Source organism: Natrix helvetica (genome assembly GCF_964273705.1).
Source record: "Natrix helvetica genome assembly, chromosome: 13".
Taxonomy (NCBI): Eukaryota; Metazoa; Chordata; class Lepidosauria; order Squamata; family Natricidae; genus Natrix; species Natrix helvetica.
In genome coordinates this window covers 568,775-595,481 of record NC_138557.1, presented here as the reverse complement: position 1 = coordinate 595,481, position 26,707 = coordinate 568,775, and the positions used below count along the sequence as shown (strand labels likewise).

Sequence of the window (26,707 nt, the reverse complement as noted above, 5' to 3'; positions counted from 1 at the left end):
CATTGGTAATTTGGCTTTATTTTTCCAAATCGAAAGGCTGAGCGGTCTGCCATCCCACAAGCAGAGTAAGCAGCCCGCTTTCTTTTCCTAGCCTACTAGCTAGAAGCAGCTAAAATAAAATAAGGGGACCAGCATGGACTGCTATACCGTAGGATCTGTGCAGCAAACCTCGGGGGGGGGGGGGGGGCACAGTAGATTTTTTAAATCTCTTTGCTGTCCTTCAGTGGTTGTCTGGATTTTGGCAACAAAAATTTGGGAGCTCTAGCATCAACTCCCCAATCCCCAATTCCAAGGGATAATTTGGGCGTCCTCCTAGATGCCCGGCTGTCCATGGATGACCATGTGACAGCCGTGGCAAGGGGGGCGTTCCACCAGGTTCGCCTGGTGCGCCAATTGCGCCCCCTACTGGACCGGGATGCCTTGCGCACAGTCACTCATGCGCTGGTGACGTCTCGCTTGGACTACTGTAACGCTCTCTACATGGGGCTTCCCTTGAAATGCACCCGGAGGCTGCAGTTGGTCCAGAACGCAGCCGCGCGGGTAATTATGGGGAGTACTAGGTACTCCCACGTGACACCGCTCCTGCGCGAGCTGCACTGGCTTCCTGTGGTCTATCGGGTGCGTTTCAAGGTTTTGATAACTATCTTTAAAGCGCTCCATGGCTTAGGACCTAGATACTTGCGGGATCGTATTCTGCCCCATACATCCCTGCGACCAATTCGCTCGCACAGAGAGGGGCTCCTCCAGGTGCCGTCCGCTAGACAATGTCGTGGGGCGGCGCCTAGGAGTAGAGCCTTCTCTGTGGCGGGCCCAGCCCTGTGGAATGACCTCCCTCCGGATATTAGGAATACCTCTGACCTCCGCTCCTTCCGTATTAAGCTTAAGACCCACCTTTTCCAAGCAGCTGGCCTGGCTCAACTTTGATTTAACCATATCGCTCCTGACGGGTTTTTAACTGGGTATTTTAATTATATTTAATTTCTAGGGGTTTTAAATACAGTATTTTAATTGTTTTTATCAATCGATCTCCTCCTTATGTATGTATGTATGTTTTAGTGTACCTTTGTTATATGTTTGTTTTGTTTACATATTTATTTCGAATGTTTCGTTGTACGCCGCCCCGAGTCCTTCGGGAGAGGGTGCGGCTAAGAAATAAATATATTATTATTATTATTATTATTATTATTATTATTATTATTATTATTATTATTATTATTATTATTATTATTATTATTATTATTATAAGCAAAGATAGCCAAGGGGGGAGAGGATGAAAAGTTCCTGCCTCAAGCCAACTTTGGCTATGGCTACTTTGGGGTCAACAATATTATGTCCTGAACAGATTTGAATATTCTACCAAATGGCCAGTTTTAATATCACAGCAAAGTTGACTTGGGCAGCGCACTTAAGGTTTCTAGCATAACATTAAATCCGGCTTTTCTACACTCAAGAAAGTGGGATTATCACCCTTTTCTTCTACAACTGATATTTCACCAGAAGACACCAACAATACCGTTAGCATTAATTCACGGGCAAAGTTTCCAGGAGCACTTCTACCTGCTTGCAGTTCAGAAATACAAACTGATACAAAATTATACAGTCTGAGTTCTGACTAGATAAATAGGCAGGTAGAGTTCTTTATGGGCCAGGTGTGTTTGGACACACAAGGAATTTATCTCCGGTGCAGAGGTCTGATAGCAAAGCCAGAGGTTCTTCCAAGTCAAGCTGACTCCCGGTGACTTCTTTTTCAACCGGGCACAACCTCGCTTGGCTTTCCAGTCAAGATTGAGCTGGTGCTGCCACCAGCAGAGAAGTTCAAGGCTTTACTGCTTCCAAGCTTTGGCACAGATTCCTCCTCCTTTCTGAGCTCAAAAGAAACTTGCTCTTCTGGCCCTTAACACAAAAAGTAGAATTGCCATTTCTGAAGCAATCTCTTCTGATTCCGCTCTTCTATGGCGGAATCTATCATTTGGAAGTGTTTCTCCACATCTCCACTGCAAGCTGCCTTTGGCAGAGAGCACAGGTCATTTTACCTTGTTTGTCATTTTGTGAGGCTGTTGATGGCCTAGTTTAGGGATAGGTTATTAATAAAAAGTATGTTGCTATCTTTCCAAGGGCTTGCCTAACATTCGAAGGCTGCTGCAGTGTTACACCGAAGGAGAATGTTAGAACTAACTTAGTTCCCACCAGGGAAACGGCTAGCAAGGCATCACTCCGCGGTGGCCACAAGAGAGGCCAGTGCCTTTTCTCCAGCACCCCACATTGATAGCAGCCTGACAGCACCGGGGGTGCCACACTTGCCTGGAGAGGCCCCTGGGCTTCATCAGCCGCACACTCCAGGCGCCGCTTGGCAGTGTCCAGCGCACGGGTATCATTCAGTAGCCGTTCAAGCTCATAGGTCAGCTCGGACCGCCAGAAATCGATATCGGCCAGCCTCTGCCCGAGGTTTTTCCCAGAATCCTCCTGCTGCTGCCGAGTCAACTGGTCCTTGTCTTGCATGAGCCGTGCACTGTCTGCGTTCAGTCGCCCGGCCCAGTGCCGGTACGCCTCCGACCCTTTGATCTGCACGGCGTTGGCTTTGTACCAGTCGTGGGGACTGTAGCGGGCGTAGAGGGACGACCTCACCGAGGGCAGGATGGTCGGGGGCCGCAACGGGGCACTGAGGCGCCCGGCCCCCTCATCGCCGGGTCGGAAAGCGGAGACCTTGTAGAAGAGGCTGGGCCTCCATGAGTTCAGGTAGCGATAGCCTGGCAGGTAGTAAGCCTGGTAGCTGTCATGGCTGAGGCTGGTGGGGGCCACCTCTGGCAGCAGGCAGCTCTTCTTTGGTCCGCAGTAGCTGGCCGTCTGGGTGGTGCCCAGGAATTCCATCAAACGCCGCAGGTCGTCACCAACCTCCCTGGCAGCCCAAGGCCCAAAAGCAATTCAGCTGCCCTGGGGGGGAGGGGGGTCTCTGTCCCTGCAGCACAGCCTGGCACTGTGACTTGGCGCTGGTGTCACAAAAGGGCCCTGGAGAGGCCCCCCTCCCCACTGCCTGCTTAAAATGCCTCCCTGCTTGCCCTGAGCGGGCTTTCTCAACCTGGGCAACCTGAGGGTGGCTGGACTTCAACCCCCAGAATTCCCCAGGCGGCATCCCAGCTGGGGAATTCTGGGAGATGGGTCACTCTTCGGCGGGGAGGGGGGCGGGGATGTCAGGCCTCAGCCGCCAGCTTCCCAGCCCCCCTGAATAACCCCAAGCCAAAGAGCTGGGGGCGCTGAGGGGGCGCACTGCTCCAAGGTGCGGGGCTGGACCAAGGCCGGAAAAGAGAGGCAGGGCTTCCTTCCCCTCGCTCGGCCTCGCCAGCCTCCCTCCGCGCTTCAACCGGAACCGCATCGCCCGTTCCCTTTTTCCGGGGGATTTCTTTCGGGTGCACCGCGGGGGGGGAAGCCGTTTTGGCGTGTCTCCAACGGCCGGAAGTGCGCTCTTCTTCCGGCAGTGGCGCTGCTATGGCCGAGGGGAGCGGGCCTACTCTCGACGGGCGGCCTCACGGTGAGGAGCGGGGGCGCCGGGCGGACGGGGGGAGGCGCCCTCGTAGCCCCTGGATAGGCCTGGGAGCGCGGCCGCAGAGAGAGAGAGAGTTATTTCTTTTCTAACTCTTAAGCCGTCCAGAGTCACCCTGTAGGGCAAGGGTCTTCAAACTTGGCAGCTTGAAGGCTTGTGAACTTCAATTCCCAGAATTCCCCAGCCAGCTGCAAAATGGCGGCGGGGCGGGACTGCTCAGGCTCTGCCCCTTGCGAGCTTCCGCCAATCCGAGCCCGCGGTGGCGGCTGGTGCCGCCCTCTTTGCGCCCATCCTGCCTTCAGGGTCTTCAAACATAGCCGCTTTAAGACTTGTGGACTTCAACTCCCAGAATTCCCCAGCCAGCTCCTGCTGTAGGGGAGCGGGTGACATAAACGTTTAATAAACAATAAGATATATAAACTACAGAGAGCCGTTTTTGCAGCCTTCAGCTGTGTGTGTGTGAGAGAGAACAAAAGGTGGGACAAAAATCTAATTGATTAAATTTATATTCTTCCGGACGGCCCGCCACTCTGGGCAGTTTGCAAATTGCTGGAAGCGCTTAAAGTCCCAGATGGCCCAAGTGGGAAGAGCAGCTGGGCCCAAAGAAGAAATTGAGGCTCCAGTCACCTTCGCCAAAGGCCCCGGGCCAAGAGCCGGGTTTTGGGGTCCATTTGAAATATTAGCAAGGGGGGCGGGAGGCGGCTGTGGTGGGGAGTGATAGGAGGGCAATTTTAAGGTCCCTGAAGAGCCTGGCAGGGAAGGTCCTCTGTCCTTCCAGAGGGAGGGAAGGAATCCCCTTCGGTGGACTTCCAACCAGGCTGGACTAGGATTCTTGGTGCTGTTTTCACCTGGAACTCACACCCCGTGGTCCTGCTCACCCAGCCTTTTTCTCTCTCTACACTCTTTCTCCCTGACCTACTAAAAACGATGCTAGCTTTTCGGCCACCATCTGTTGCCATTCAGGCTAGCCTGTGGCTCCTCCTCTTCCTCCAGTGTGAATATTCTCCTTTTTTCATATCCCTACCAGACTGTCCGGGCACTGGCAGCAATGAAGCAGGCAAGGCTGATGCTTGCCAAGGATGCCCCAACCAGGGTTTGTGTTCCTTGGGACAACCTGCTGGCCCCGACCCAGGTATGATATGCGTGCATTATGCAAGTGAGCTTGAAGAAATGAGATTGGGAAGGATCCCCTGATGGCAGCTTGCAGGGTTCTCAATGCTTTTTTTTTTCATTTGCCTTTGAGCTGTGAGTGAGGGGTTCGATCCTCAGCGGCTCAAGGTTGACTCAGCCTTCCATCCTTCCCAGGTTGGTAAATGACCCAGATTGTAGGGGGCAACATGCTGACTCTGTAAATCGCTCAGAGGGCTGTGAAGCGATATATAAGTCTTAAGTGCTATTGCTCTAAGACAGGGGTGTCCAAACTTGGGAGCTTTAAGACTTATGGACTTCAACTCCCAGAATTCCCCACCCAGAATGGCTGGCTAGGGAATTCTGGGAGTTGAAGTCCATAAGTCTTAAAGTTCCCAAGTTTGGACACCCCTGCTCTAAGAGGTGGGGGGGACTTAATGGCAGGCTGGGGGCGAAGCCTATTGCAGCGCCACTCAGTCATGGGAGGAAGACCGTGTTCCGTACCATATCTGACTCCCTCCAGCCTCAAATACAAAATGTTTTATTAAAGCTTTTTTTGTTGTTTTCCCCTCCATGAAGCTATTGAGGAAATCAAGGAAAAAATGAAAGCTGTCAAGCACAAGTTGCTGGTGCTCTCTGGGAAAGGAGGTGTGGGTAAGAGCACATTCACTGCTCTCTTGGCCCACGGATTAGCAGAGGAGGAAACTACGCAGGTGAGGTTTTTCAGTATCGCAGAGGTGGTTGTAACAGTGGCCTGACATTGGAGACGAGGAGGAACAAGCTGTTTCTCATGATGGCTTCATGAGGAAGGCCGCACATAAATAATGTTGCTTGATAGCAAATAGTGATTATGTCCTTTTGCAAATTGCAAATCCAGACTGTGTGTTCCCACGCCAGGTTGCCGTGCTGGACGTTGACATTTGTGGACCATCCATCCCGAAAATCATGGGCCTTGAGGGAGAACAGGTGTGGCTTCGTATGTCAAAAATGGTTGTGTTGCTTATGCCCTGCAGTCCTTTTTAAAATGCAGCTTTCTAGATAAAAATAAAGTAACCCGGACACACTATTTTTTATTTGTGGTTCTGCAAAGTGGGAAACTGGCCTTTTTGAAACTAATAATACGATGTATTTAAAAGGTCTATCTCAGAACAGAAAATTCTGTTGTAGCAAACTTGCATGTTTCTAAAACAGAGCGCATGGCTGTTTTTTTGGGGGGGGGGGTTGGTGGGGGGGATGCTTGTTGATTGTCAATCTCTTACCAATATCTAGTCTTGGGAAATTTATGTATTGGGTTTTTTTTCTAACTACATGAATATCATCATCATAAATCACCTGTCACTTTGAATTACAAATTTAGAGCAATAGCAAATTGTTGTAATGCTAGGTGCTATGTTCATATTAACATTTCCAAACCTCCTTTCAGGTTCATCAAAGTGGATCCGGCTGGTCTCCAGTGGTGAGTTGCTGTGGCTGTTTCTTCATAAAATGTGTGAGAACTCTGGTCTTTTCTGCTGATTGCCAATTCCAGTCATTAGAAATGAATATATTTTAGCCAAGAAAAAGCAAACATTAGATGGCCTGTCGTATATTCCCCTATTTTGGTGCTGAAGTCCCTAATGTTAATTTACTGACTGAAAACAGATTTATTTACTTTCTGAAAAAGTTTGGCCTAGATACAGATCTCTTGATCTCTTTGTGAATTCTAGGAGTGATAAGGTTGCAGCTGCTTCCTACACAGAAATAATAATAATGCATCCATGTTTTTTTTTTTATCAGTTGTGTATGTGCTTCTGTCTTCTAGTATGTGGAAGAAAACCTGGGTGTGATGTCAGTGGGGTTTCTGCTGAGCAGCCCTGATGATGCTGTTATTTGGAGAGGACCGAAAAAAAACGGTTTGTGTCTCTCAGCCCTTGCAAAAAATACCAGCCCCTGATTTGCATCTGAATGGCATGGCTTCTGGAACTTCCACAAGTTTAGTTAAAATTAAACTAGCTCTAATTCTGGAGCTTGATAATTAGTTGATAATTATTTTGTCTTATTTTGGCCATGTGAAAATATATTAAGAAAAATACATTGCAGCACAGAGACACAGGATTGAGGTAAATTTCAGGCACCCCAAAGGCCCAGTTCCTCCCTTTATTTTTTATTGTTATTATTTTTAGGGATGATTAAGCAGTTTCTTCGGGATGTGGACTGGGGTGAAATTGACTACCTGATTGTAGATACCCCTCCGGGAACTTCAGATGAACATATGTCCATAGTCCAGTTTCTCAGCAGCGCCAGAGTCGATGGGGCTGTGATCATCACCACCCCACAGGTGGGATACGGAACCTCAGTAATGGGACTAAAATGGCTTTTCAGTTGGGCTGTAAGCATATAAGTAAGTGGGAAGCACAATTAGAGCAGGAAGTGAATGAGCCAGTTTTGAAGGAGAATCAGTCCATCCGGCCAGAATTGCAGAAATAATATGGGGAACAGCTGTTTGGGGTTTGGGAGAGGAGGCCACGTGAGAAGGGGAAGGGCAGGAAGAACAGAAGAAGAAGGTAGATTTCAAGGTGGGAGTTCCCCCAGCAATGCTTGCAGGAGCCCTGGGCCAAACCTTAAGGGCGGTGTGGTCAGTGGGCCACTGTTTCCTTTCAAGGGCGACTTTAATGTGGGAGAGCTGGATTAATGGTTTTCTTTCACACAGGAAGTGGCACTCCAAGATGTTCGGAAAGAGATCAGCTTCTGCCGTAAGGTGAAGCTACCTGTCATTGGAGTGGTGGAAAATATGAGCGGCTTCGTATGCCCCAAATGTAAGGTATCGTTACATCTCTTTTAATAACTTTTAAGCAGGACAATTAATTCTTGCCGAGTCCAGTCCTTGCACGGTGAGATTCTGTTACCCCCACCCAGTCCTTCAAAGTTTCTTCTCCCTTTGTGCCTCCAGCTACCAAAAGGGCTCTCCTATGAATCCCAGAGAGCTTCTGCAACCCTGAGCCGCTGGCCAGGGAGGGGTGTTCCCTCCCTTGGAGGGGGCTGCAGGCTCAGTTTCACTGCTCTGGGCTGCCACGAGGAGACCCCTCTGTGTGGCACAAACATTCAGGCCTCTCCTTTCTGGTACATCTCGGCGCCTGTGTGACAGTTTTCCCCCTTTTTTACAGAAAGAGTCCCAAATATTTCCTCTCACCACGGGGGGTGCAGAGAAGATGTGCTGCACCTTGAACGTGCCTCTCCTGGGAAAAATGCCTCTCGACCCTCAAATAGGTAAGATAACCCGTTGGTGCATTTTGGCGCCAAACAGCAGATTGGCAGTGAGAATCTCTGTTCCTCCAAGTGGATGAGGCACCCTGGTGGGCAACTGGAGGGAGCATTTCACTAAATCTGCACCTTCCCTTTCCCCCTTTCCTCGAGCAGGAAAAAGCTGTGACAGAGGCCACTCTTTCTTAGCTGAAGCACCACATTCTCCAGCCACCCTATCTTGCAGGAACATTATCCAAAGTGAGTTCAGCCCTTCGGGGGCCACATCCGAGCATATCAGGTGGTCCTTTTTTTTTTTTTACATTGTTTTGGACAGCAAATCTCCGTGGGCCGCAGTCTTTTTCAGCCACAGGCCACTCCTTTGAGTAATAGTGGCCTCCCAGGCCACCCAAAGCCACCTTGTGGCCTTCATGCCTGTGGCTAGAAGCCGGCCAGAGAGGGGGGCATCGCGGAGTTTGAGTCCAATTCTTGCTTTGGATCTTTTCGCAGGAATCCAGGACTACTGTGTCCAGAACTCCCCACAGGAAGAAGACATGATCTGAGTAGCTGAGGAATGTGGATCCTTTGTGCAAATCTATATAGGTGCATAAACATGTTTGTGGAAATAAATACCTTTGAATAATACTTGCCTATCTGAGATGTTTTTCTGAGGGGAGCCTTTCTAAATTTTCCAAAACAGGCTGCATTTTGTTCCTGGGAGCAGATCCACTTATCATGATTTAATTATTACCTTCACTAGTGAAATCAGCCACTGGAGACAAGTTCAGAGGTTGCTTTTATTGAGAAAAACGTAAGTCTTTCTTTTTCTATTTGAGGATTATTTAAAGCCTGTTTCCTAAATTCTGTTTAGCCTCATCCTCCAGGTGTTTTAAAAGGGCGATACCGACAGGGTCCTGTTCACGAGAAATGCCGTGCAGTGCCATGTCAGCTCTTTTAAGAATGCAAATAAAAACAACTCATTGTCTGTTCGCGTCTGTCTAGCTCTAAGCAGAGGGATCGCGGTTTCATTTCCTCATCTGCCTCTCAGATCAGGGCGAAGGCAAAGGCTGTGGGCAGAGGCCCTCCTCTCGTGGCCCTTGCTGCTCCCCAGGGAGAGACCGGCAGGAAGGATGACTGGTTAGCGCCCCCAGCATCCTCCACAGGGGAACGGGGGCAGAAAGAAAGGTGCGACGTGCGCACCCAGTCCCTGCGTAGAGCCATAGAAAGCCTGAGGCTGAGATGATGGGTAACAGAATCGGAGATGGGGTGGATGCTTGTGCCAGGCCTGCTGGAGGCCTCCTGCCCAATTGCGAGGGAGCCGCTAAGGGCCTCGAGGGGACGCTCCCAAAGGGGTAGGGAGAGGAAGAGGTTTCCAAGCCGGCCTCACAAAGGGAGAAGCCAGCGCCCCTCTCTTTTTGGGGGTGGGATCGGAGCTCGGCATCAGCCTGCCTCCTGCTCCAGCAGAGGGGAAGGCCGGAAGAGCTTCCTAGAAAAGGGCTGCTATTCTAGGAAGCGTCACAAGGGATGCTGCTCTGCTGCTGATAGCAAAAGGCAGCCGTCCCCCGGGGACTTCCCAGGGATCCTCCTCTTAATGGCTCTGGGTCCCCAGGTGCTTCAGGACGTTTTTGGGAAAGTCCTCCGACCGTTCCTGCAGGAGCAATAAAAGAAGGCTGGTTGCCAAAGAGGTGGGAAACCCAGCAAGCCAAGGCCAGTGTGGAGGAACAGTAGATCCCCCCCCCCCATGAATTCAGGCCTGCCTCTGCTACAGCCCCTCCCCACCCCCCATTGCCAGGGTTTATTGAGCGATTCCCTCTGCTGAAAGAGCCAGCTACATCTCCACTCTTCCCCACTGATGCTTCACCCCCAGAGTCGGGCAGGAGGCTCTCCCGCTCACCTTCTGGAAGATCTCCTGGGCTGGGAAGTGTGGGGCGACTTTGCAGATGGTCTGGGAGGCGCCCCCGAGTTTACAGTGGACGTAGCCGTAAAGGTTAGCCGCCTGGAAACAGATACCAGTGATCACCAGTGCCTGCAACACAAAGGGGGGTGGGGGGGCAGCAGAGCCGTAGGGAGGCTTCTAGTGACTGGAAGGTTTCAGGAGGAGAGCCCCCCCTGGGACCTGGGAGAGCAGCCCTCCGCATGGCTGGTGGATGAGGAGGGCTTTCAGAAAGGCTGGCTTTTTTTTATGATTGTGCAAAGCACCCTCACAGAATCACGGGGATATTTTGTAGAATTAAAGTTCCTGAGGGTCTCGTTTAGTGCAAAGTCCCAGCTGAAAGCAGAGCCTTCGGGAAAGTTGGCTGAGGGAGGTTTGCCAGAGTCCCTCAGCCAATCTGTCCGAGGCCACGCAAAAGAGGACCGAGTTCTTCCCGTCTCCTCACCCAGAAAATGCTTTGGGGGGCCCCAGCGCACAAGGGCCATGTGTGCCCCCCCCCCGCAGGCTTTACCCCATCCCCGCCTGCTGACAAAGTATCCAGCAGTGGCTGCAGCTGAGCAGAAGCCCCAGGGGGACCCTGCCCAGGAAGGCCGGCCCTTACCAGCCACTTCAGCTCCAGGGAGAAGAAGGTGGTGAAGAAGAAGAGGGTCCAGATGACGGGGCAGACGATCAGCCCCAGCCAGAAGATCCGGGCTTCGGCCTCAGTGGGGGGAGCCACCCTAGATGGGCCCTCAAGAGAAGAGGAAAGCGAATGGCCTTCAGATATTGCTCTCGAGGCGACCGCGTTCAACAGAAATGGGAACAGATACTGTCTCAGATTAGGAAAGCAGATTCACTTCTTCATGCTGGCAAGCAAACTTCCTTAAAATGTGAGGTCTTGATTGGGTTTATGTGGTCCAAAAGAACAAACAATCTGAAGTGCAGGCGCTCCCAAACGCACAAAGCTTTCAGCCCCCCCCTCCCTTTTCCAGGCCCGGAATTAAAAAAATCCCCTCGTTTCCAACCACGGTGATGGGGGTTCTGCCCTCTGGCTGCCCCTGGGCTGGGAAGGGGCTGCTCAGGCTCTTCTCTTGCAGTTCAAGAGCAAATGGCTCCCCTTCATGAACTGAGCCAAAGGTTCAGGTGTTGGAAAGAGAAGAAACACGGCCATGAGGACTACCTTCCTTGCCTCAAACACCCAGTGGCTCCTCCCATCCTCGTCGATCTGATTCCGCCATCGCAAACCGACCAGCAGCCTCCCGGTGACGTTCTGATGGGGCAGATAAAAGACAGGGGGCCCTTTAGGGAGAGATTGCTGGGAACAAAGATTGGGGAGTCTGGGGAGTTTCTTGAACTACAGAAATGTAGGAGGCCCTTCGTCCCACCTAAGCCAGGTTGGGTCCACCAGAACCAGCATCCCACCATTTCCCTGTGCCGTAATTTGGAGAAGCCGACTGTGACTCAGAGCCCCTTGGGGGAGGACTGCGACCCTGTGACTTTGCCGGCTGCTGAGAGGGGAGCTGATGGCCTGGCAGCCCCTGGGTTGCAAAGCTATGGAAGAGTAGGTCTCCCTCGTTGCATTTGCTGCAACTACGGCCTTTACGTTCATCCCTCCAGTTGCTTGATCCCGGCTTGGGCTGGTGGTGATGCCCAAGATACCACCTTACCCTTCGCTCCCTTTTTATCTAGGAGAACAAAGTTACTTTTCCATAATTGGCATCCGTTAAATAGCAAACTTGCACCCAATAAAGCAAATACAATGTTTACTTCCTTTTATCTGCTGCTTTTATCTGTCCGCCAACAAGAGTGCAATTAAGTTTTATGAAGCCGAGGAAGAGCAGATGAAACTGAGAAGGGAGCTTAGTGGCCGCCTGTCTTCCTTGGCATCGTGAAGGGCCAAGGTAACCCAGCGGGGCATCTTGGGCAGAGGCCAACGGAAGGCCTACCTTCACAGACCAGAAGTCAAAGGAGAGGAGGAGGAGGATGAGGAGGAAGCAGGCGATGAAGCTTTTGCTGAACCAGTCGCAGAAGAGGTAGGTCACGATGGCACTCACGCGGAAGAAGAGGTGGAAAAAGGTGGCCAGCGGGTACCTAGGAAGGAACCATCCAGAATTCTGGAAGTTGCCACAGTTGGACACTCCTGCTTTAAACATTCAGGTAACGCAGGATTTCTTGGCTGCTCTGGGGCTCCCGAGTGGAGGGCAAAGGCTAGACGGGTCTGGTTGGGCGTTGGCACACTGACTTCACGGTGAAGCTGCATCGGCTGCAAGAGCCAGCCGGCCCTGCTGCAGGGTGCGTTTCCATTGTGAGAAGGAGAAGAAAGGTGAACTGTTTACAGCCAGGCCGATTGTAAGGGCGCCTGGGACGTTATGAGAGAATCTAATAGTTACCCACCTGGCAACAGTAGGCACGAGAGAGCAGCAGGGAGAAATGTTTCATTTGCACCTGTGAATCTCAGTGAAAGAAGCCTCTTTTGGATAGAGCTGGACCCAAACAGCAAAGGTCACCATATTTAATCAAGTATTTTTAAAAGCAAATCCAAAACGTTTAGGCTACACTTAAACAATTGTAGGAACAATACTAAACTTGTGTGCAGCCCAATTTGCCTGCGCAAAGCACCGGACATAACAAAGAGGTCTGTTTATAGAACCAATAGAAGGCCTTTGGGGGGGGGCACCCCTCCCTTACCTGACTTTTGCCTTCCTTAAGGCCAGCTCCTCTTCATTCCCAAAGTCCAGGGAGACGTCTTCTGTGTCATCTGCTAAGATCTGAAAGACAGGGACCCTGTGAGCATCACATGCACGCCCAAGCTCAGAAGGGCATCGCAGGGGAGAAGGGGGGATGGAGCCCTCAAAAGCCGACCCCGGAGACCCCGGCAGAACCAGGCCTCTTTCCGTCCTCCTCTTCCAGCAGAGTTCTCCCACCCCGGCCCCTTCCTCCTGTGACTGGCAAGGCCGCTCCCCTCCTGCTTCTAAATGTTTCCAAGGGGCTTCTCCTTCCCCTTCCACGCCAGGCCTCACTTGCCGGCTGGCTGCCTTCCTGCGTGGAGATGCCTCTTCCGGGTCTGGGAAGCACACGGAGCCTCTGTTTGGACTGGAGGGTTGAGTCGCTCCTGGTGCCTCCCTGCCTCTTGGTTTCCAGAAACACCATGTGTGGACACACACACACACCCATGCGCAAGGCCTCCCTCCAGAAAAGGGATTCCGTTCAAAATAATCTGCTCCCAGCCCCGATTGCCCCCTTGCCTGTTTTTCCTGGCGGCCTGCGCTGTTTCTGCACTCGGTGCCCAAGATGCTCGCAGACCCCCTTGTGCAGGGAATTCTCTCTCCCCGCTCTACACACAGCCTGCTGCATCCTGTCGGTCCAAAGCCAGCCCATAATACCCGGGTTTTCCTCCCCTCCCCTCCAGCCCCTTCTCCCCCACCTGCTTCATCTTCTTGGCTCCGTCTCCTCCTCTTCCTCCTCTGGCCTCTGCGGATGTCAGCAGGATCCACCCAACATCCTGCCTCCTCCTGGCCGTTGCTATGGCGACCGGAGCAGGGATGCTGGTGCCCAGGCGGCAAGGAGCAGGTGGGCCCAGAGGCGGCCTGGCTTTGGGCAGCTCCTGGGTGACAGGCCAAGGTCCCCCGGTGTGGGCTGCTCTTTCCGGCCTCCCAATTTGGGAGCCCTGCCGAGGCCCCTCCTTGGCCTGCTTAGTGAGGTTTTCCACTTAACCTGCCCTTCTGCCTGCCAGGTACGGCAGAACTGCCTGGCTTCATGGCAACCAAGGAGCTAATGCAACATCACCAGCTGAAATGCAGCCCGAAATGCCAAACCTGGGCTGAAAATCTGCAGCAGAAGACTCGGGCATACGGGGGAAGGGGCTCCTACCGCCCCTCGCCCCCCCCCCCAAGCTTCGTAAAGGCAGCATTCTGTCCGCATGGGGCGGGCATTGGCAGGGCTGAGCAACTGGAATTCCCCTGCATTGTTAGGAGACACGCCCGCCAGGCAGGTTCGCCTTTCAGGAGGTGTTTTTGCTGGCTGGCTGCCCTTTGAGGCAGAAATGCCCCCAGGAGATGCGGGGGCTGCCCCCGAGGAGCCTTCCCCCCCCCCCCGTGGTGGTCGCAGGTGAACCCAGAGGGGGAGCCGCCAGGGCGAGCGAGGTGGCCGGGCGCACAGTGGGGAGCCTGCTTCTCCCCTTCCTGCCCTGGGCTCTGTTGAGCTGCCCTCCCCAGGGATGCACCCCAAGCCTCAGCAGCGTCTGCCCCGGCCACAGGAGGCTTCATCCCGGGACTAAAAGCTCAGGCAGCCTCCGCGGTGCCCGCTTCTTCTCCTGGTGGGGGGAGTTCCCCCCTCCCTCCCCCCCCCGGAGAAGCTTCGCAGAGCTCCTATAGCCTGGCTCCTCTTCAGCCACTTGCGCCGGAGGGTGGGGGGAAACGCACCCCCATCTCCCTAGGGGTCTCTACCAGCCAGCCCCCCCCCCCCCCCCGATCCCACTGCTGCACTTCTGGAGTCTCTTGGGGTGAATTAAAGGGAGGGGCGTTGGAGTGGGCAGCATCAAAGGAGTGTCCAGAAACTGCAAATAGGCACATGGAGTTAAATGTGTAATTTCACAAGCAAGACGCTCTCTTGCCCCCCCCCCCCCCCTGAACAAAGTCTCTATTTGACTCTAGCAACAGTTTGGGTGAATTTTCCACTCTTGGGTTTTTTTTTCAAAAATAAAAATAAAACCTTCCCACCTGCGCTGTAAAGTTTTGCTATTAACTGCAACTGAGCAATCCGTCCATTATTGCTAAGATTCATTTTTAGAAACGATTAAAAATGAAGAAAAAATATGAGAGACGGCATCCTTGGAAGACGCTGTCAGGCGTTCCACGAAATGAGGAAATATTAGTGATGACTCCCCAAATCAAAGGCATTGTTAGTTTTCCTTTTTTCACTTCATCTTTTTGGAAACCTGGTAAGATGCGTCCGCCGTATAAATGTCCGTATAAAAACAGGGAAGTGCCGCAGAAATAATTCAGAGAAACCCAAGTGCTCGTGCTGCCAAAATGGATCTTTTCAAGCAAATCTTGCCCAAAGTGAGGGAGGTTTTATTAACTGCTTCGGCCCCACAGGTTCAAACCTTCCTGGACTCCATGCTGAGGGAAGGAATTCTCTCAAAGGAATATTATCAGACTTTACTTGATGAAAAAGACCCAGATGATCTAGCAAGGAAGCTTGCTCTGACCCTGCTTGGAAAACAGGCTGGGCCACCGGATCCCACCTGCCTCTCTCCCTTACAGCTTTCTGGCAATGCTAGAGAAAATGCTAAGAACGGAGCGGTCTCACTAAGGACTAGAAACTGGACCGGTAAGCTTGGCTAATGTCCTAGGAGTCTCAGTGCACTGCAGATTTCCCAGTAGGTCTGTGGGGAAGGAATGAAGGGACACGGGGTCTCCCTCTGAGGAGCCCCTCCTTCCTGGCCAGTTGGATAATTTCCCTGGCTGTGTATTTCAAACAGATAGCTAGACAGGTAGGTACTTAAATCTAGCATGAATTTAAATTTCACTCCAAAATCGATGAACGCTAATCCTCAAGGAGGAGAGATCCTGTGTATCCGTCCGATAGGTAGGATTGATCCTTTTTGAGAACTCAATGGGCCTTTTTCTCCATCGGTTTTGCCAACGGCCTTTTGGATCTTATGTTTTAAATATTGTTGAGTTTCAATTTAATGTCATAAATAGGGCAGGGGGACATTTTAGAATCTCATTTTAAAATCTTGAAACTATTTAAAAAATGTTTAATTTGGGAAAGGAATTGCAGTCCAGGGCGCCAGCTAACTTCATCATCCACCTGACACCCCCCCCGTCCCCCGTCCCCCGTCCCCCCGTCCCATTTCCTTGACCATCCGCTTGTCCCCTGGGACGTGGCTTTGGGAGTCCCACAGCAGTGGCCTGTGAGATGGTCTGGGCCGGCTCCCAGCTCAGCCCTCGCCATCTCTGGTCTCTCCTGAGCACTGATGCCCGTGCAGTCGTATTGGTGCCAGCGTCCACACTGCAGCCGTACACTGGCCGCCCTCGGGGAGGCCAAACTGTCCTGCCTGGAAGGGCCCTGGGTGGGAGGAGCAACCCCCGGAGCCACAGAGAGACTCTGGAGAGTACACAGAGGTAAATGGGTGGACCCGATAGAATCAGAATCAGAGAGAGGAGAGAATGAAACCAGAGTCTACTTTCACTTCTGGTCTGTCAGTTGCACACAGAAAGCAAGTGAGGAGCCCCTTGGAGCCAGCTCTCCTCCGCATGAGCCTGAAGTGGTGTGTGTGGCCACCTGGACGGTAGGTACCCAGGAGGGTGGTCGGGCAGAGGAGAAAGCCAGGGTATCAGCCAGGCAGGCATCTCTTCTCAGGGAAGGGAGTTGCCGATCTTGGAAGCTCTCGGTAGATTGTTTTTGAAACAGAATTTTGAAACGGAGGGGAATTCCTCCTCCCTTCTGTGTTGGGATTTTCCCACCCTTTACGGGCAGTCACCTGCGGCAGGACAAAAGGACTGGCAACCTGGCCACTTTGCCCAGGGGCATCCAGGATGGCTCATCATCCAGAACTCGCCATGCCAGCCTTTTTGCAGAAAGGATGGTTTGAAAGTTTCCTACAAGGTTGGTTTTTTTTCCCCCTCTCCCATCCTGAGAATCTCATTTCTCTGCTTCTGGCTTCCCAATCCTCTGCTGCTCTCCCGTGCTGCCTTTGCCAACCGGAGTGTGAGAAGGGCGCTATGGGAAGCCCCCCCACCCCCCTGTTCATTGATGCTGTCAAGGTTAGCCGGTGGTGTTGCTGATGGAGAAAGAAAGCCAGGGACCCTGGAGAGGACAACCGGCAAGCTGGGCCTGCCCTCAAATCCTCAGGGAGGAGAGCAGAAGGGGAAGCCCCCTCCCCTGTTAAAGGCTGGGTATTGCAGGGTCTCGCAGCTCTGCCTCGGGTAGAATCCCTGATTGGGTGTGCAGTGAGCTGCACTTCTTTTTTGCAAAGGGAGGCGACTGGAGAAACGTGGTTCACTTTTCAGCCCAGGCCTTCGGGCTGGACGGAGGCTCGCTTGGTGCTGCTGACCAGGAGCCGAACCATTTTGACTCTGGGAAGGTTGGCTAGACCTGGGGGTTTGAAAGAGGCTCAAGGCTGCCCACCGGCCTCTACTCCTGCATGCCTTTCTGGAGGGGAAGGGGTTCTCCCTCTGCTCTTTACCCCATCCTCATGTCAGAGACCACAGTATGACAACTGCAATCGCGAATCGGGGGAAACTTTGGAATTGCTACGAGTGGCACGGCGCTCCTTTTGGGGGGGGGGGTGTCTCCCAAGGAGATGGGATGTTTTCTTGCCCTCTTTGACATTTGTTTGAGCTAAGCTGCAGTCGCCGCCCCCCTCTCCCCTCCAGATATTTATAGAAGGAGGAGATCTGAGCCCACTTTCTGTTCTCCTTTTATGACCAATGCAGCTGTGAGGTCTCTCCTTTGAACCATTCAGGGCCAAAAACAGGGGCGTAGAAGAGTGGCTGGGACTGCCTTGTGTTTTCCACCTGGGGGTCCCTCAGAGGCTCAATAAGCTGATCCCAGCCAACTTGCAGAGTCTGTTTTATAGCTTAGAGCCTCACTGGGAAGCCGGATATCTAGTGGTGGTTTATTCAGGAAACCCCAATAAAGCAAAGCCTGGATCAGCCACCTTCCTGCGTCCCTTTTCCTGCAAAAATCCCCCCAAGGTCACTTTCCTTCAGAGCATCTTCTCCCCACTTCTTGGGAAAGAGATTCCGGGCATAAAACGGTGAGGACAGGAAAGTGGCATTTAATCATTTCTCCCCAAAGCAGGTGGTGGGGTCTCCTCAAAGCAATGCCCTCCCCCACCCTCTTCAGAGCTTCTCCCCTTTTTCTTCCCGGCTGTTCCTGCCCCAGATGAGGTGAACCCTGGAGGGATCCCACCGGAGACCCCCTGACTGCAGAGCAAGGCCCACCCGGCGTCGATGGGCGAGATGGAGGAGGCTCCTGCAGGTCTTTGAGCCCCCTTTCCTTCCGCAGCTGCTGGGAGGGCAGCCGGTCTCTCTGGAGGCGGAGGAGGGCAGGGAGCTCTGGCCTCCGTGGGGCAGACCTCCAGAGAAGGGTCACCAACGGCGTCTTCTCTTCCCCCAAATCCAAGGGTCCGAGGTGGCCAGGGACGACCAAGACAACCCCGAGGTCTTCTACACGGTGGAGAGCGACGAAAGCGGAGAAGTCGTCTGCCTCTGCTCCGACATGGGGGAGGCCTATGACAAAATTGGTGGGTCCCCCTTGAGGGTCAGCGGCCCGAGGGCGCATCCGAGCAGAGGCGGGGCCCTCCCTTAGACCACAGCCCGGGACCCGAGAAGGCCGTGGGGGGGGTCAGTAGGGCAACCCCAGAGGGGCTGGAGCACAAAGGCCAATCCCCCCCCCCCTTTGGAGGAGCAGCTGGTGGGAAACGGTGCCCGTCTCCAGTCAGGGCAGCAGCTCCACCCGACTCAGGAGCCCAACTGCCCCAAGAGCCCCCCGGGATGCCCAACGGAGGACATCTGGGGGGGGGGCAGCAGGGCAGGAGGGCAGCCTGGGCCATCGCCCCCCCCCTTCCATTGCAGTGAAGGGCCCCTCCCCTCCAGGAGCTGAATTTAAGGGGGTGGCACAATGCTTTGATGAGGGGGGGGTTGCGCTTTGGAAAGGATTTGTGGTGCCTGACATTTCAACCAAGTTTCCCTCCCCCCCCACATGTCCCCCTCCCATCTTTAGCTGCCCTGGCTGAATATCTGCTGAAAGACCAGCAAGAGGCTCCAGTGGACGAACATTTTGGTGAGCCCCGGATTTCCCGGCTCTGCTTCCAGGGCTCCCCAGGGGGAGTCCGGCCTTCCCGCGGTCAGGATGGGCCTATGGGGGGGGGGCGCAGAAGAGTGGCGTTTGCCTCTCGGAGCTGCCTAAACAGGGGAGCCTCCTGGGGCAAAGGGCTCCGTGCACCTCTGGCTCCTCCTTCCCTCCTGTCCTTCATGAGAACTGGCTCCTTGGGCTTTGGTTAATCCTGGGATGCCTGCCCCCACCTTGTTATTTTCCCATCGGTCCCCCCCCACGTGCTAATCGTCCCGTCTCGCTCTTCTCTTCCATGCCAGAAAGCCTCTTTTGGGATGGGGGGGCTGCAGAAGGGCCCGGGGGCTGCGCAGAGGCCAGGAGCCGAGGTAAGAGGGGCGGCCGGAGCAGGAGGCGGTCCAGAGCTTCCAGGCGCTGGGTGAAGGCGGAGGCTGCTCAGCTCCAGAGGATGGCACATCCTCCCAGCCTGGAGCCGGGTTGGGCAGGGCTGCCGAGACCCTTGATCTGCTCCCTGCCCAAAGACTTCACCCAGGGTTTCTCCCCCCCGCAGGCCCTTCCTCGGAAGGCCCCGAAGCCAAGCGCCTGAGGCTGGGTGAGTGGGCTGCTCCCTCCGTGGGGGCTTCTCTTGCAGAAACTGGGGCCCTGCCCCAAGCCCCTCCCCCTCCCGAAAAGGCCCCACGTGAAGCTCTGCTGGCATGGCCCCCACCTCGCCCTGTTCCTTTCCCCTCCCCTCGGGGCTTTCCCTGTTACTCCTGCCTTCCACCCCTCCCCCAGCGCTCCCTCCCGTACAAAGTGGCAAGCCCTCCAGGGGCTGCAAAGCAGCTCTTCCCCAAGCCTGAGGCTTCAACTCCCATCATCCACAGCCACTGGCTTGGAAGTCCTGTGCATCTGAAGGCTGCAAGGAAATGAAACGGGAAACTTCCAGGCTTTGGCCTTGACGAGCGGAGGAGTGGGGGGAGGCCTCCAGGGGCTTCCACTTCCCTGCTCCACCTTCCGGCCAGTTGGGTGCAAACACCCGCCCTGCCCCCCCTGCCCCCCCTGGAGTGACGGCTTCTGCCTGGGAGAGGGAGGGAGGGAGGGGAGGGGAGGGGAGAGAGCCCACCTGGCCTAACCTTCCTTTTCCTTGGCAGCCCACCCGCCGGCTCTGTGCATTGTGAGCGGAGACCCCCTCGCCATCCCGCTGAGCCCCGGCCAGGATGGCACCGACTCTCCACCCGACTTCCACATGCAAATTTTGGTGGCCACCGTGGGGCCTGCGGGCAGATCCCCAGAAGCGCTTGGTACGTGGAAGCCCCTTCAGAGACCCCAGCAGCCCCCTCGGACCAGCTGGGCCGGGATTCCTGGTTGACTCTGCCCGGGCCACAGTTCTCTCTTCTCCTGCAGAAAGGAAGGAGGGCCGGGAGCAAGCCTCCTCCTCCTCTCTCTCCCTCTCTCTCTCCCAGGGCCCTCTGCAAGCGGGGAGCTCTGGTGCCTCCCTCGCCACAGGAACAACGTCCAGATGATCTTCACCTTCGAAAGTGCCCCGCAGCCCTGCTGGCCCCCGGATGCAGCAACCTGCCCAGGTGAGTTTTCCCGTTCGTCCTGGCCACCAGCCGACTCCAAGGGAGCTGGATCCCAAGACCACCAGAGCAGCACCAGAGCAGCACCAAAGCTGAAGTCCTCAGAGCCGGATGTGGGAATCCCTCGAAGGGCTTCCTCCGCTGCCCCTGGCTGCCCCTTGAGCCTCTCCCTCTCCTCCTCCTCCTCCTCCTCCTCCAGGCTTGGTCAGGGCTTTCTGCAAACAGCTGAAGGAGCATTTCCGCAGAGAATACCGTTCGAGGCCTGGGCAGCCCCTGGGACACCTTTACCTGGAGAGGGACTTGGTGCAGCATCACCTGGGCAGCAGGTGTGGGAGGAGCGCGGACCTGAGGCGGTGCCACCTGGGAGGGAAGCGCAAGGCCTCCGTGGAGAGAAGCCGCTTGTTCCAGACGGCCGGGAAAAAGGACCTGGGCAGCAGAGTCATCGTGGTCCTGGGGAAGGCCGGCACGGGGAAAAGCCTGCTGGTCCAGAAGATCTGCCTGGACTGGGCCGAGGGCCTCCTGCCCCAGTTCGACTTTGTCTTCCGATTCGACTGCCAGAGGCTGAGCCTGTTGCAGGGCACCTACCACGACTTCAGGTCCCTGCTGGCGGATTCCCTGGGGGGCTCCTGCCAGGGCCTCGATGGCGTCTACGCCAGCCTCTTGCAGAAGCCGGAAAGGGTCCTCCTCCTGTTTGACGGCATGGGAGACCTGAAGGATCCCGAGGGCTTCCCCTCCGCTTCTGGGAGCCCGCCCTGCAGGGAAGCCTCCAGCCTTGGCGCCACCTTGGCCCCCCTCTTCCAAAGGGAGATGCTCAACGGCTGCACCCTCTTACTGACCGGGCGGCCCAAGGAAAGGCTCCCCCGGTACTTCCCTCGGGTGGACACGGTCCTGCAGGTGGTGGGCCTCTCCGCGGAGCAGGCCTCGCTCTGCCTCGCCCGCTCTTTGGAGGGCTCTGCCCACGGGGAGCAGCAGGCGAACCTGATCAGGGCCTCTCCGTACCTCTTCAGCCATTGTGGCAATCCCGGCCTCTGCCGGTTCCTCTGCCAGGCTGCGCTTGAGACCGGAGGGGGAGAGCTGCCCTCCACCCTCACCAGCCTCTTCGTCACCTACCTCCTCCAGAAGGCGGCAAGTGCGGCAGGACCCGGCAGGGACTCGAGGTGCCAGGCCATCGCTGCCTTGGCTGAGGTCTCCTGGTTTCTGGGGCAGAGGTGCCAAAAGGCCCTCTTGAGCGGGCACTTCCCTTCCGCAGCCGTGAAGGAGTTTGCGCTGAAGACAGGGCTCATGGTGGAGCAGAGGGGGGTCTGTGCCTTCTCCAGCTTCGTGGTCCAGGATTTCTTGCTGGCCCTGCATTTGACTCTTGCCGAAGAGATGAAGGGCAAAAAGCTCACCCAATACCTGGGCTGGGGGGCCAGGTTCAGGAAATCCCCCTCCTCGGGGGGCCTGGTGCCCCGTTTCTTGTCTGGGCTGCTGTTCTTAAAGGACAAGCTCAGCGGCCCCCTCCTCTTTGGTAAGGAAGGTGAATTGGATGCAGAGAAGAGGATGGCGAGGAAGCAGAGAAGCCTCTCCAGGTTCATCCGGAAACTTCCCATTCGGGATTTCAGTCCAGACAAACTGTTGGAGCTGCTCCACTGCGTCCATGAGACCGAGGATCCATCCCTCTGGAAGCACGTCAGCCTGGAGCTGGGACCGGAGCTCTCTTTCCTGGGCTTCCCACTCCCCCCGCCAGATGTCAGCGTCCTGCACTCCATCTTGAGAAGGTCCTCCAAGACCTTCTCTGTAGACCTGAGGGGCAGCTGCCTTCCCTTGGACGGGCTCAGGAAGCTGGTCGGCATGAAGAGCGTCACCAGGTTCAGGTTGGCTGAAGTTTTGGGGGGGTTGCATCTGGGTGAGGGTTGGGCTTCAGGTTGCGAGAACCAAGGCCCAGATGTTAGGAGGGAAGGGCCAAAGAAAGGGCAGGGGCTCTAGGGAGGGGGGCTAGACAGGACATCTTGAATGCTTCTAAATATCGGGGGGGGGGTCTTTCTGAGGCCCCCGATGGGAGTTAGTCTTCACCTGAAGGCCTCTTGGCTGGCCCCCAGTGGCCTGAGTGGGCACATAAACATTCCCTTTGCCACAGCTGGAGGGATCCTCACTTGATGAAGCTCTCTCTCGGGTGGAAGGGGGCCGATCCACCGTCTGGGAAGGTGAGGGAGGAGACCTTGCTTCCTCCAGCGTGGCCGTGTGCCCATCAGGGCCGGACCCAAACCCAAGATCTGCCCAGGGCAAAGGCAGAGAGCCAGGGCCGCCCTGGGCAATGCCACCTCCCCCGGCTGCCGCAGGAGAGAGAGCTGGGCCCTCCCAGCGGGGGAGGGAGGGGCAGCCAGAGGGCCCCGCACTTTCCTCAGGGTCTCCTCTTGCAGGGTCTCCCTGGGGGAAGCCGTGGCCCTCTGGAAGCACCTGTGGGACGTCCGGGAGAGGGAAGCGCTGCAGGCGGCCATGGAGAAGTTCCTGGTGGGGCCCTTCAGGGCCAAGACGATGGGGGACGTGGAGGCCCTTCTTGGCCTGGTGCAGCTGCAGAGAGACATGGCGGAAGGGTGAGGGCCGGGGGCCCCGCGGGGAGGGAGCTCAGCACAGGGGTGCCATGCAGGCAGCCCCAAAGGCCGGCTGGAGGTGGGGAATCCCAGTCCCTCTGTCTCCAGGCCCGGCTTTGGGCTCAGGGATTGGGGGAGGGGAGGGGAGGGGCCCAGTCTGACCGGCAGGAGAAACTTTGGGGGACTTTGACCAGAGGTGGCCTCCCCTCCCCCCCCAGGTGTAGCTGAAGGTGGGGTGTGAAGATGGAGGGTGCTAGCTTAGGGAAGAAGCTGCAGCTGGAGAGGCCTCGCCCTCTGGGCCCTTCACACCCCGACCCTCTTTGCCCCCAACCCCATTTTGGCTCAGCAGGGAAGTCTCTGCGGGTTCCAGCGGCCGTCTTATTCCAGCCATCGCTGGGTTCCTGCGGCTAGAATTCAGGTGAGTCCACCTCTGTGTATCTTAAGAGCAGAATTCAGCACTTGGTTGAAAGCAGAACCTCTTTGTGCTGAGGCAGTCTACCTCAGAACATCCATGCTTTCCCACCTGGGCTTCCAGTCAGCTGCCTTAGGTAAGTTGATGACTTCTTGGCCAACAGGAACAAGGGAAGGGGAGACTTGGCAGGGGCACAGGAGGGGCTGTGGGTCAGGATGCCAGCACCCACCCACCCACCCACTTGCCTTGCAGCCTCGGGCCCAGCTCTGGCTTGGAGGGTTTCCGAAAGTTGGCGGATTCTTTGGTTGCCTTCTCAGCTCTTCAGCACTTGGAGTAAGTGAGCCAAAGAGCCCCTTCCCGAGTCAGCTTCCATGTTGGGAGTGTCTTTGAATTGGGGGGGGGTGTCAGGTGGGGGGGGGCTCTCTGTGAGATGCCAGATGTAGGCACAGAGTTCTGAGATCACCAGGAGCGCAGGAAGAGGGAGGGGACTCCCCGGTGGTCCTTCCCTCCCCATCAAGGTTGCCCTTCTGGGTCTCCAGGATACGTTGGCCTGGCAAGCAAGACCCTCCATGAAGGAGCTGAAAGGGGCTTCTGGGTTATTCCTAATCCTGCCCCCCCCCCCCCACACACACACCCTTACACCTAGCTGCACCGAGGGGCCTCTCAGTAGGCAGCCTCTTCTGAGCTTGGGAAGGAAAGCAAAGTCCCACGGCAGCCCCCCAACCCTTGCCCCCTTGCTCCCCTGGCCTGGGTCCCCCCCCAAGCCCCCCCCCAGATGAAGCAGGATTTGCAGCCGTTCTGGCTTGATTGCTCCCCAGCTTGGATTCCCCTGATGAGAACGAAATTGGAGACGAAGGGGTGGGCTCCCTCAGCCGCGTCCTTCCTCGCTTGGCGTCTCTGGAGACCTTGAAGTAAGTTGATTGTTGTGCAACTCCTGGTTGGAGGAAGCCAGAACTGTCCCAGAATGGAGCCCCCCACCCCACCCCCATTGCATCCCCCAGAGAACCACTTGGGGGGGGGGGAGTGTGTGTGTGTGAGTGTGTGTGTGTGTGTGTGTGTGTGTGTGTGTACACACATGAACAAATGAAACAGGGAGGAACATGTAATAGTTACAAAGCGCCCAACAGCCAAAACTCTTGGGAGAGATTAATAAACAGAATTTTTTAAAAAACAGAAAACAATAAAAGAGTAACATTCATTCAGGAAGAGGCTGCCCCTGAGGGGGGTCCCTCTCCCACCAGCCTCACGTAACCGGACGTTCCAGAGACGGAGGGAAAGGACACCCCCCCTTCCACCTAAAACATCCTAAATTTAACCATCTTTTGTCCCAAGCTTGTCCCGGAACAAGATCACCGACCGGGGCGCTGAGCTATTGGCCGGAGCCCTCCCCTCCCTGCGTTTGCTGAAGACCCTCAGGTGAGTCCTCCCCCCCCCCCCCCGTCAGCCAATGCCAGATGGGGGTTGTGACCCCAGCAGCCTGGACACACCGCTGGATCCACTGGATCCCCCCAGGAGCAGATCAGAAAGCTGGCTCTTGCTCTCCACCTACCAAAGGGAGATTAGGAAAGGGTCTTTCCCCCCCTCTGGGGCTGGGTCTCCTTCCTTGCCCCTACGTGGCCCTGGACAGAGTTCCGGGAGGGGGAGGGAGTGTGAAGAGTCTGGGTCAGCCGCTCAGCCTCTCTCTTGGTCTGCCTCCCGCAGCTTGTACGAAAACAACATTGGGGATGCAGGAGCAAAGCGTATGGCAGAGGTGCTGCCCCAGATGTGTGCATTGCGGGTGCTGGAGTAAGTGTGCTGTGGTGTGTAGCTGAGAGCTGGGGGGGGGGAGGTTTTATTCCCGGGAGTCAAAGCAGACTTTCGCACAGGACTGCTCCCCCCCCCAATCTTGAGGCAGGCACCCCTTAGCTACTGCAGTCACCCCAGCTGCTTGGATGTTCAATGGGGTGGAAAAGAGGGACTCTGCCCCCCCAACTCTTGAGGGGCTCAGCCACGTGCCCCACCCAGACCCCCAAATGCCAGGAGGCCGTGTAGAGCCAGAAGGGTGCCAAAAGTCTCCACCCCTGCTGAGCCCTTGGCTCTCTGCCTCAAGGGGGGTCTCTGGCAAAGGGGGTCCCTGTAATTCTGCCTGTGCCTCCTTTGCCCCACCCCCACCCCCAGCCTACACTGCAACCAGATTTCTGCCGCCGGAGCCCGGTGTCTGACGGAGCACTTGAGGAGATGCCCTGGCATCCGGAGCTTGGCGTAAGTTTGGGCTTCTTGGTGATCTCGGGATGCACAAAGGGCCACTTCAAACTGCCTTGGATTCAACAGATGTGTCTTTGGAAGAGGTGATGGGCAGGACAATGCGGGGTGCCTGCGATGTCCCCAAATCCCTGGCCGACTGCAGAGTGGGAGCCCCCCCCTCCCCGCATCAGACACCGAGGCCCAAGAAAACCCTCCTGCCCTCTCGTGTCTTTTGGAGGGAGACCCAGGGGTCCCAGTTGCCTTTAACGTTTTGCTCTTTAAAACCCTTTCCAGGTTGTGGAACCCAATGATCCCTCATGGGGTTCTGGATCACCTGCAGCAGCTGGATTCTCGGATCCGGAGGTTTTAGGGGCAGCCCCTGAGTGGTCGCTTCGGATTCTGCGGTGGGTGAGTCTCTTCCAGCCACCTGCAGGGACTTCCAGAGTTCTACATGCGGCTTCCTAAATGCTCCCCCCTGTGGAGGAGATGCTGAATTGCAGGCTTCCCACTCTCCCCTGGCTCATCAGTCCTAAGAAGCTCTTTATCAGTAGGGCCCTTTGAGCCCCCAGCTATCCAAACGCTTTCATTTGTCCCAGGACAAAAATCTCTTTCAATTAATGTCAGCAATATAGCTAATTAATAAACAGATTGCATTATCAGTGCCCCCTCCCTCAGCCAGGCTGAAGCTTCACTTCCCTGCCCCCCATGGCTCACCGAATCCAAGGCTAGGAAGCCTCCTATGGGGGCCGCATGACTTTAAGAGAGGCCTCCCCCCCACCCCCCATTTTCTCTCACGCAGGAGGAAATTCTGCTGCTGAATTAAAGCTGGGTGATCCATAAAGGCTGCTTCTTTTTCTCCATCAACACGATCCCTGGATCCCCTTTCTGAAAGAATCCGCTCCAGGGCAGCTGGACTTTATGTCCCAAATTTTGTGAAGTGAAGGGCAAAGGCAAGGGAAATGTTGGTGTGTCTCTGCGCATAGGTGGGTGCATCAAAAGTTATTTGACTTAGGAGGGAGATCTATGGAGAATAAGCAACTGATTCTTCTAAAAAGAAAAAGAAAAAGAATGCTGGTGCTTTCTGAATAAACTCTTCTCCCTTTGAGAGCTACATGAACGTATGATCAGTCTCTTGCAGCTTGCTAAAAGGTTTGGCAAGGCATAACTGGAATCTTGGACCCCCAGGGTCATTTTAAGCTTCAGCAACTGTGGAGGGTGTGCATGTGTTGGAGTGTATCAGAAGCTTTTGTCTAGTGATCTGAGCACACGCCTGTTATTCAAGTTAACCCTTTGTAGTTTTCATTTCCCTGAGAAACTGTCAATAAATCTTTTTCTAGAAGCGTC

At 55.2% G+C, this 26,707-nt stretch overlaps 4 protein-coding genes across 14 annotated transcripts in view; 2 read left to right on the top strand and 2 right to left on the bottom strand.

Moving 5' to 3' along the window:
* The window catches only part of TEKT5 (tektin 5), a 10,972-nt gene extending 7,601 nt beyond the window's left edge, over nt 1-3,371 (bottom strand). The window contains exon 1 of the mRNA XM_081965557.1: nt 2,302-3,371. Coding sequence (XP_081821683.1) covers nt 2,302-2,868 — 567 coding nt within the window. The 5' untranslated portion in view covers nt 2,869-3,371. The remainder of the gene's footprint in view (nt 1-2,301) is intronic.
* Nucleotides 1-8,870, top strand: part of NUBP1 (NUBP iron-sulfur cluster assembly factor 1, cytosolic) — a 10,219-nt gene extending 1,349 nt beyond the window's left edge. Inside the window, exons 1-12 of one of the 2 annotated variants that reach the window (XM_081965558.1) lie at nt 3,428-3,526; nt 4,566-4,670; nt 5,246-5,379; nt 5,564-5,632; nt 6,090-6,122; nt 6,468-6,558; nt 6,829-6,983; nt 7,356-7,466; nt 7,810-7,912; nt 8,063-8,146; nt 8,396-8,488; nt 8,586-8,870. In XM_081965558.1, coding sequence (XP_081821684.1) covers nt 3,484-3,526; nt 4,566-4,670; nt 5,246-5,379; nt 5,564-5,632; nt 6,090-6,122; nt 6,468-6,558; nt 6,829-6,983; nt 7,356-7,466; nt 7,810-7,912; nt 8,063-8,146; nt 8,396-8,448 — 981 coding nt within the window. In that variant the 5' untranslated portion in view covers nt 3,428-3,483 and the 3' untranslated portion in view covers nt 8,449-8,488; nt 8,586-8,870. Of the gene's footprint in view, nt 1-3,427; nt 3,527-4,565; nt 4,671-5,245; nt 5,380-5,563; nt 5,633-6,089; nt 6,123-6,467; nt 6,559-6,828; nt 6,984-7,355; nt 7,467-7,809; nt 7,913-8,062; nt 8,147-8,395; nt 8,489-8,585 lie in introns of those variants that run through there. The other variant, XM_081965559.1, reaches the window with a different exon arrangement.
* On the top strand, nt 8,678-26,707 carry CIITA (class II major histocompatibility complex transactivator). 7 transcript variants are annotated; one of them, XM_081965555.1, is made up of 18 exons: nt 8,678-8,696; nt 17,691-17,786; nt 17,932-18,051; nt 18,531-18,590; nt 18,902-18,967; nt 19,150-19,191; nt 19,730-19,879; nt 20,042-20,161; nt 20,358-22,011; nt 22,558-22,731; nt 23,075-23,146; nt 23,393-23,473; nt 23,959-24,051; nt 24,473-24,556; nt 24,842-24,925; nt 25,298-25,381; nt 25,658-25,771; nt 26,163-26,707. In XM_081965555.1, exons 2-17 carry the CDS (start codon nt 17,759-17,761, stop codon nt 25,731-25,733), a joined length of 2,988 nt encoding a protein of 995 aa, XP_081821681.1. In that variant the 5' UTR covers nt 8,678-8,696; nt 17,691-17,758; the 3' UTR covers nt 25,734-25,771; nt 26,163-26,707. The 7 variants fall into 7 exon arrangements, with proteins under 7 accessions (XP_081821681.1, XP_081821677.1, XP_081821676.1 ...); XM_081965553.1 differs by lacking the exon at nt 8,678-8,696 and adding an exon at nt 15,006-15,128; XM_081965556.1 differs by lacking the exon at nt 8,678-8,696 and adding an exon at nt 15,135-15,925.
* Nucleotides 9,002-13,705, bottom strand: TVP23A (trans-golgi network vesicle protein 23 homolog A). Of its 4 annotated transcripts, XM_081965562.1 has the most exons (7): nt 12,822-13,030; nt 12,486-12,565; nt 11,744-11,888; nt 10,978-11,067; nt 10,420-10,548; nt 9,780-9,911; nt 9,002-9,533 (listed from the first exon to the last, which is right to left on the bottom strand). In XM_081965562.1, the coding sequence occupies exons 1-7, from the start codon at nt 12,969-12,971 to the stop codon at nt 9,474-9,476; spliced, it is 786 nt and encodes a 261-aa protein (XP_081821688.1). In that variant the 5' UTR covers nt 12,972-13,030; the 3' UTR covers nt 9,002-9,473. The 4 variants fall into 4 exon arrangements, with proteins under 4 accessions (XP_081821688.1, XP_081821689.1, XP_081821686.1 ...); XM_081965563.1 differs by lacking the exons at nt 9,002-9,533; nt 9,780-9,911; nt 12,822-13,030 and adding an exon at nt 13,222-13,705 and having other exon boundaries at nt 9,918-10,548; nt 10,978-11,112; XM_081965560.1 differs by lacking the exons at nt 9,002-9,533; nt 9,780-9,911 and having other exon boundaries at nt 9,918-10,548; nt 10,978-11,112.

Bases quoted from the DNA above. Each gene is read 5' to 3' on its own strand.
- CIITA (XM_081965551.1), top strand. From the start codon at position 14,828: ATGGATCTTTTCAAGCAAATCTTGCCCAAAGTGAGGGAGGTTTTATTA. The intron at 22,012-22,557 runs GTTGGCTGAAGT...CTCCTCTTGCAG, and splicing joins AAGAGCGTCACCAGGTTCAG to GGTCTCCCTGGGGGAAGCCG. The intron at 23,147-23,392 runs GTGAGTCCACCT...CTTGCCTTGCAG, and splicing joins TTCCTGCGGCTAGAATTCAG to CCTCGGGCCCAGCTCTGGCT.
- TVP23A (XM_081965560.1), bottom strand. From the start codon at position 12,971: ATGGGTGTGTGTGTGTGTCCACACATGGTGTTTCTGGAAACCAAGAGG. The intron at 11,113-11,743 runs GTAGGCCTTCCG...CTTTGTTCCCAG, and splicing joins TTGACTTCTGGTCTGTGAAG to CAATCTCTCCCTAAAGGGCC. The intron at 10,549-10,977 runs GTAGTCCTCATG...TCTTCTCTTGAG, and splicing joins GGGTGTTTGAGGCAAGGAAG to GGCCCATCTAGGGTGGCTCC.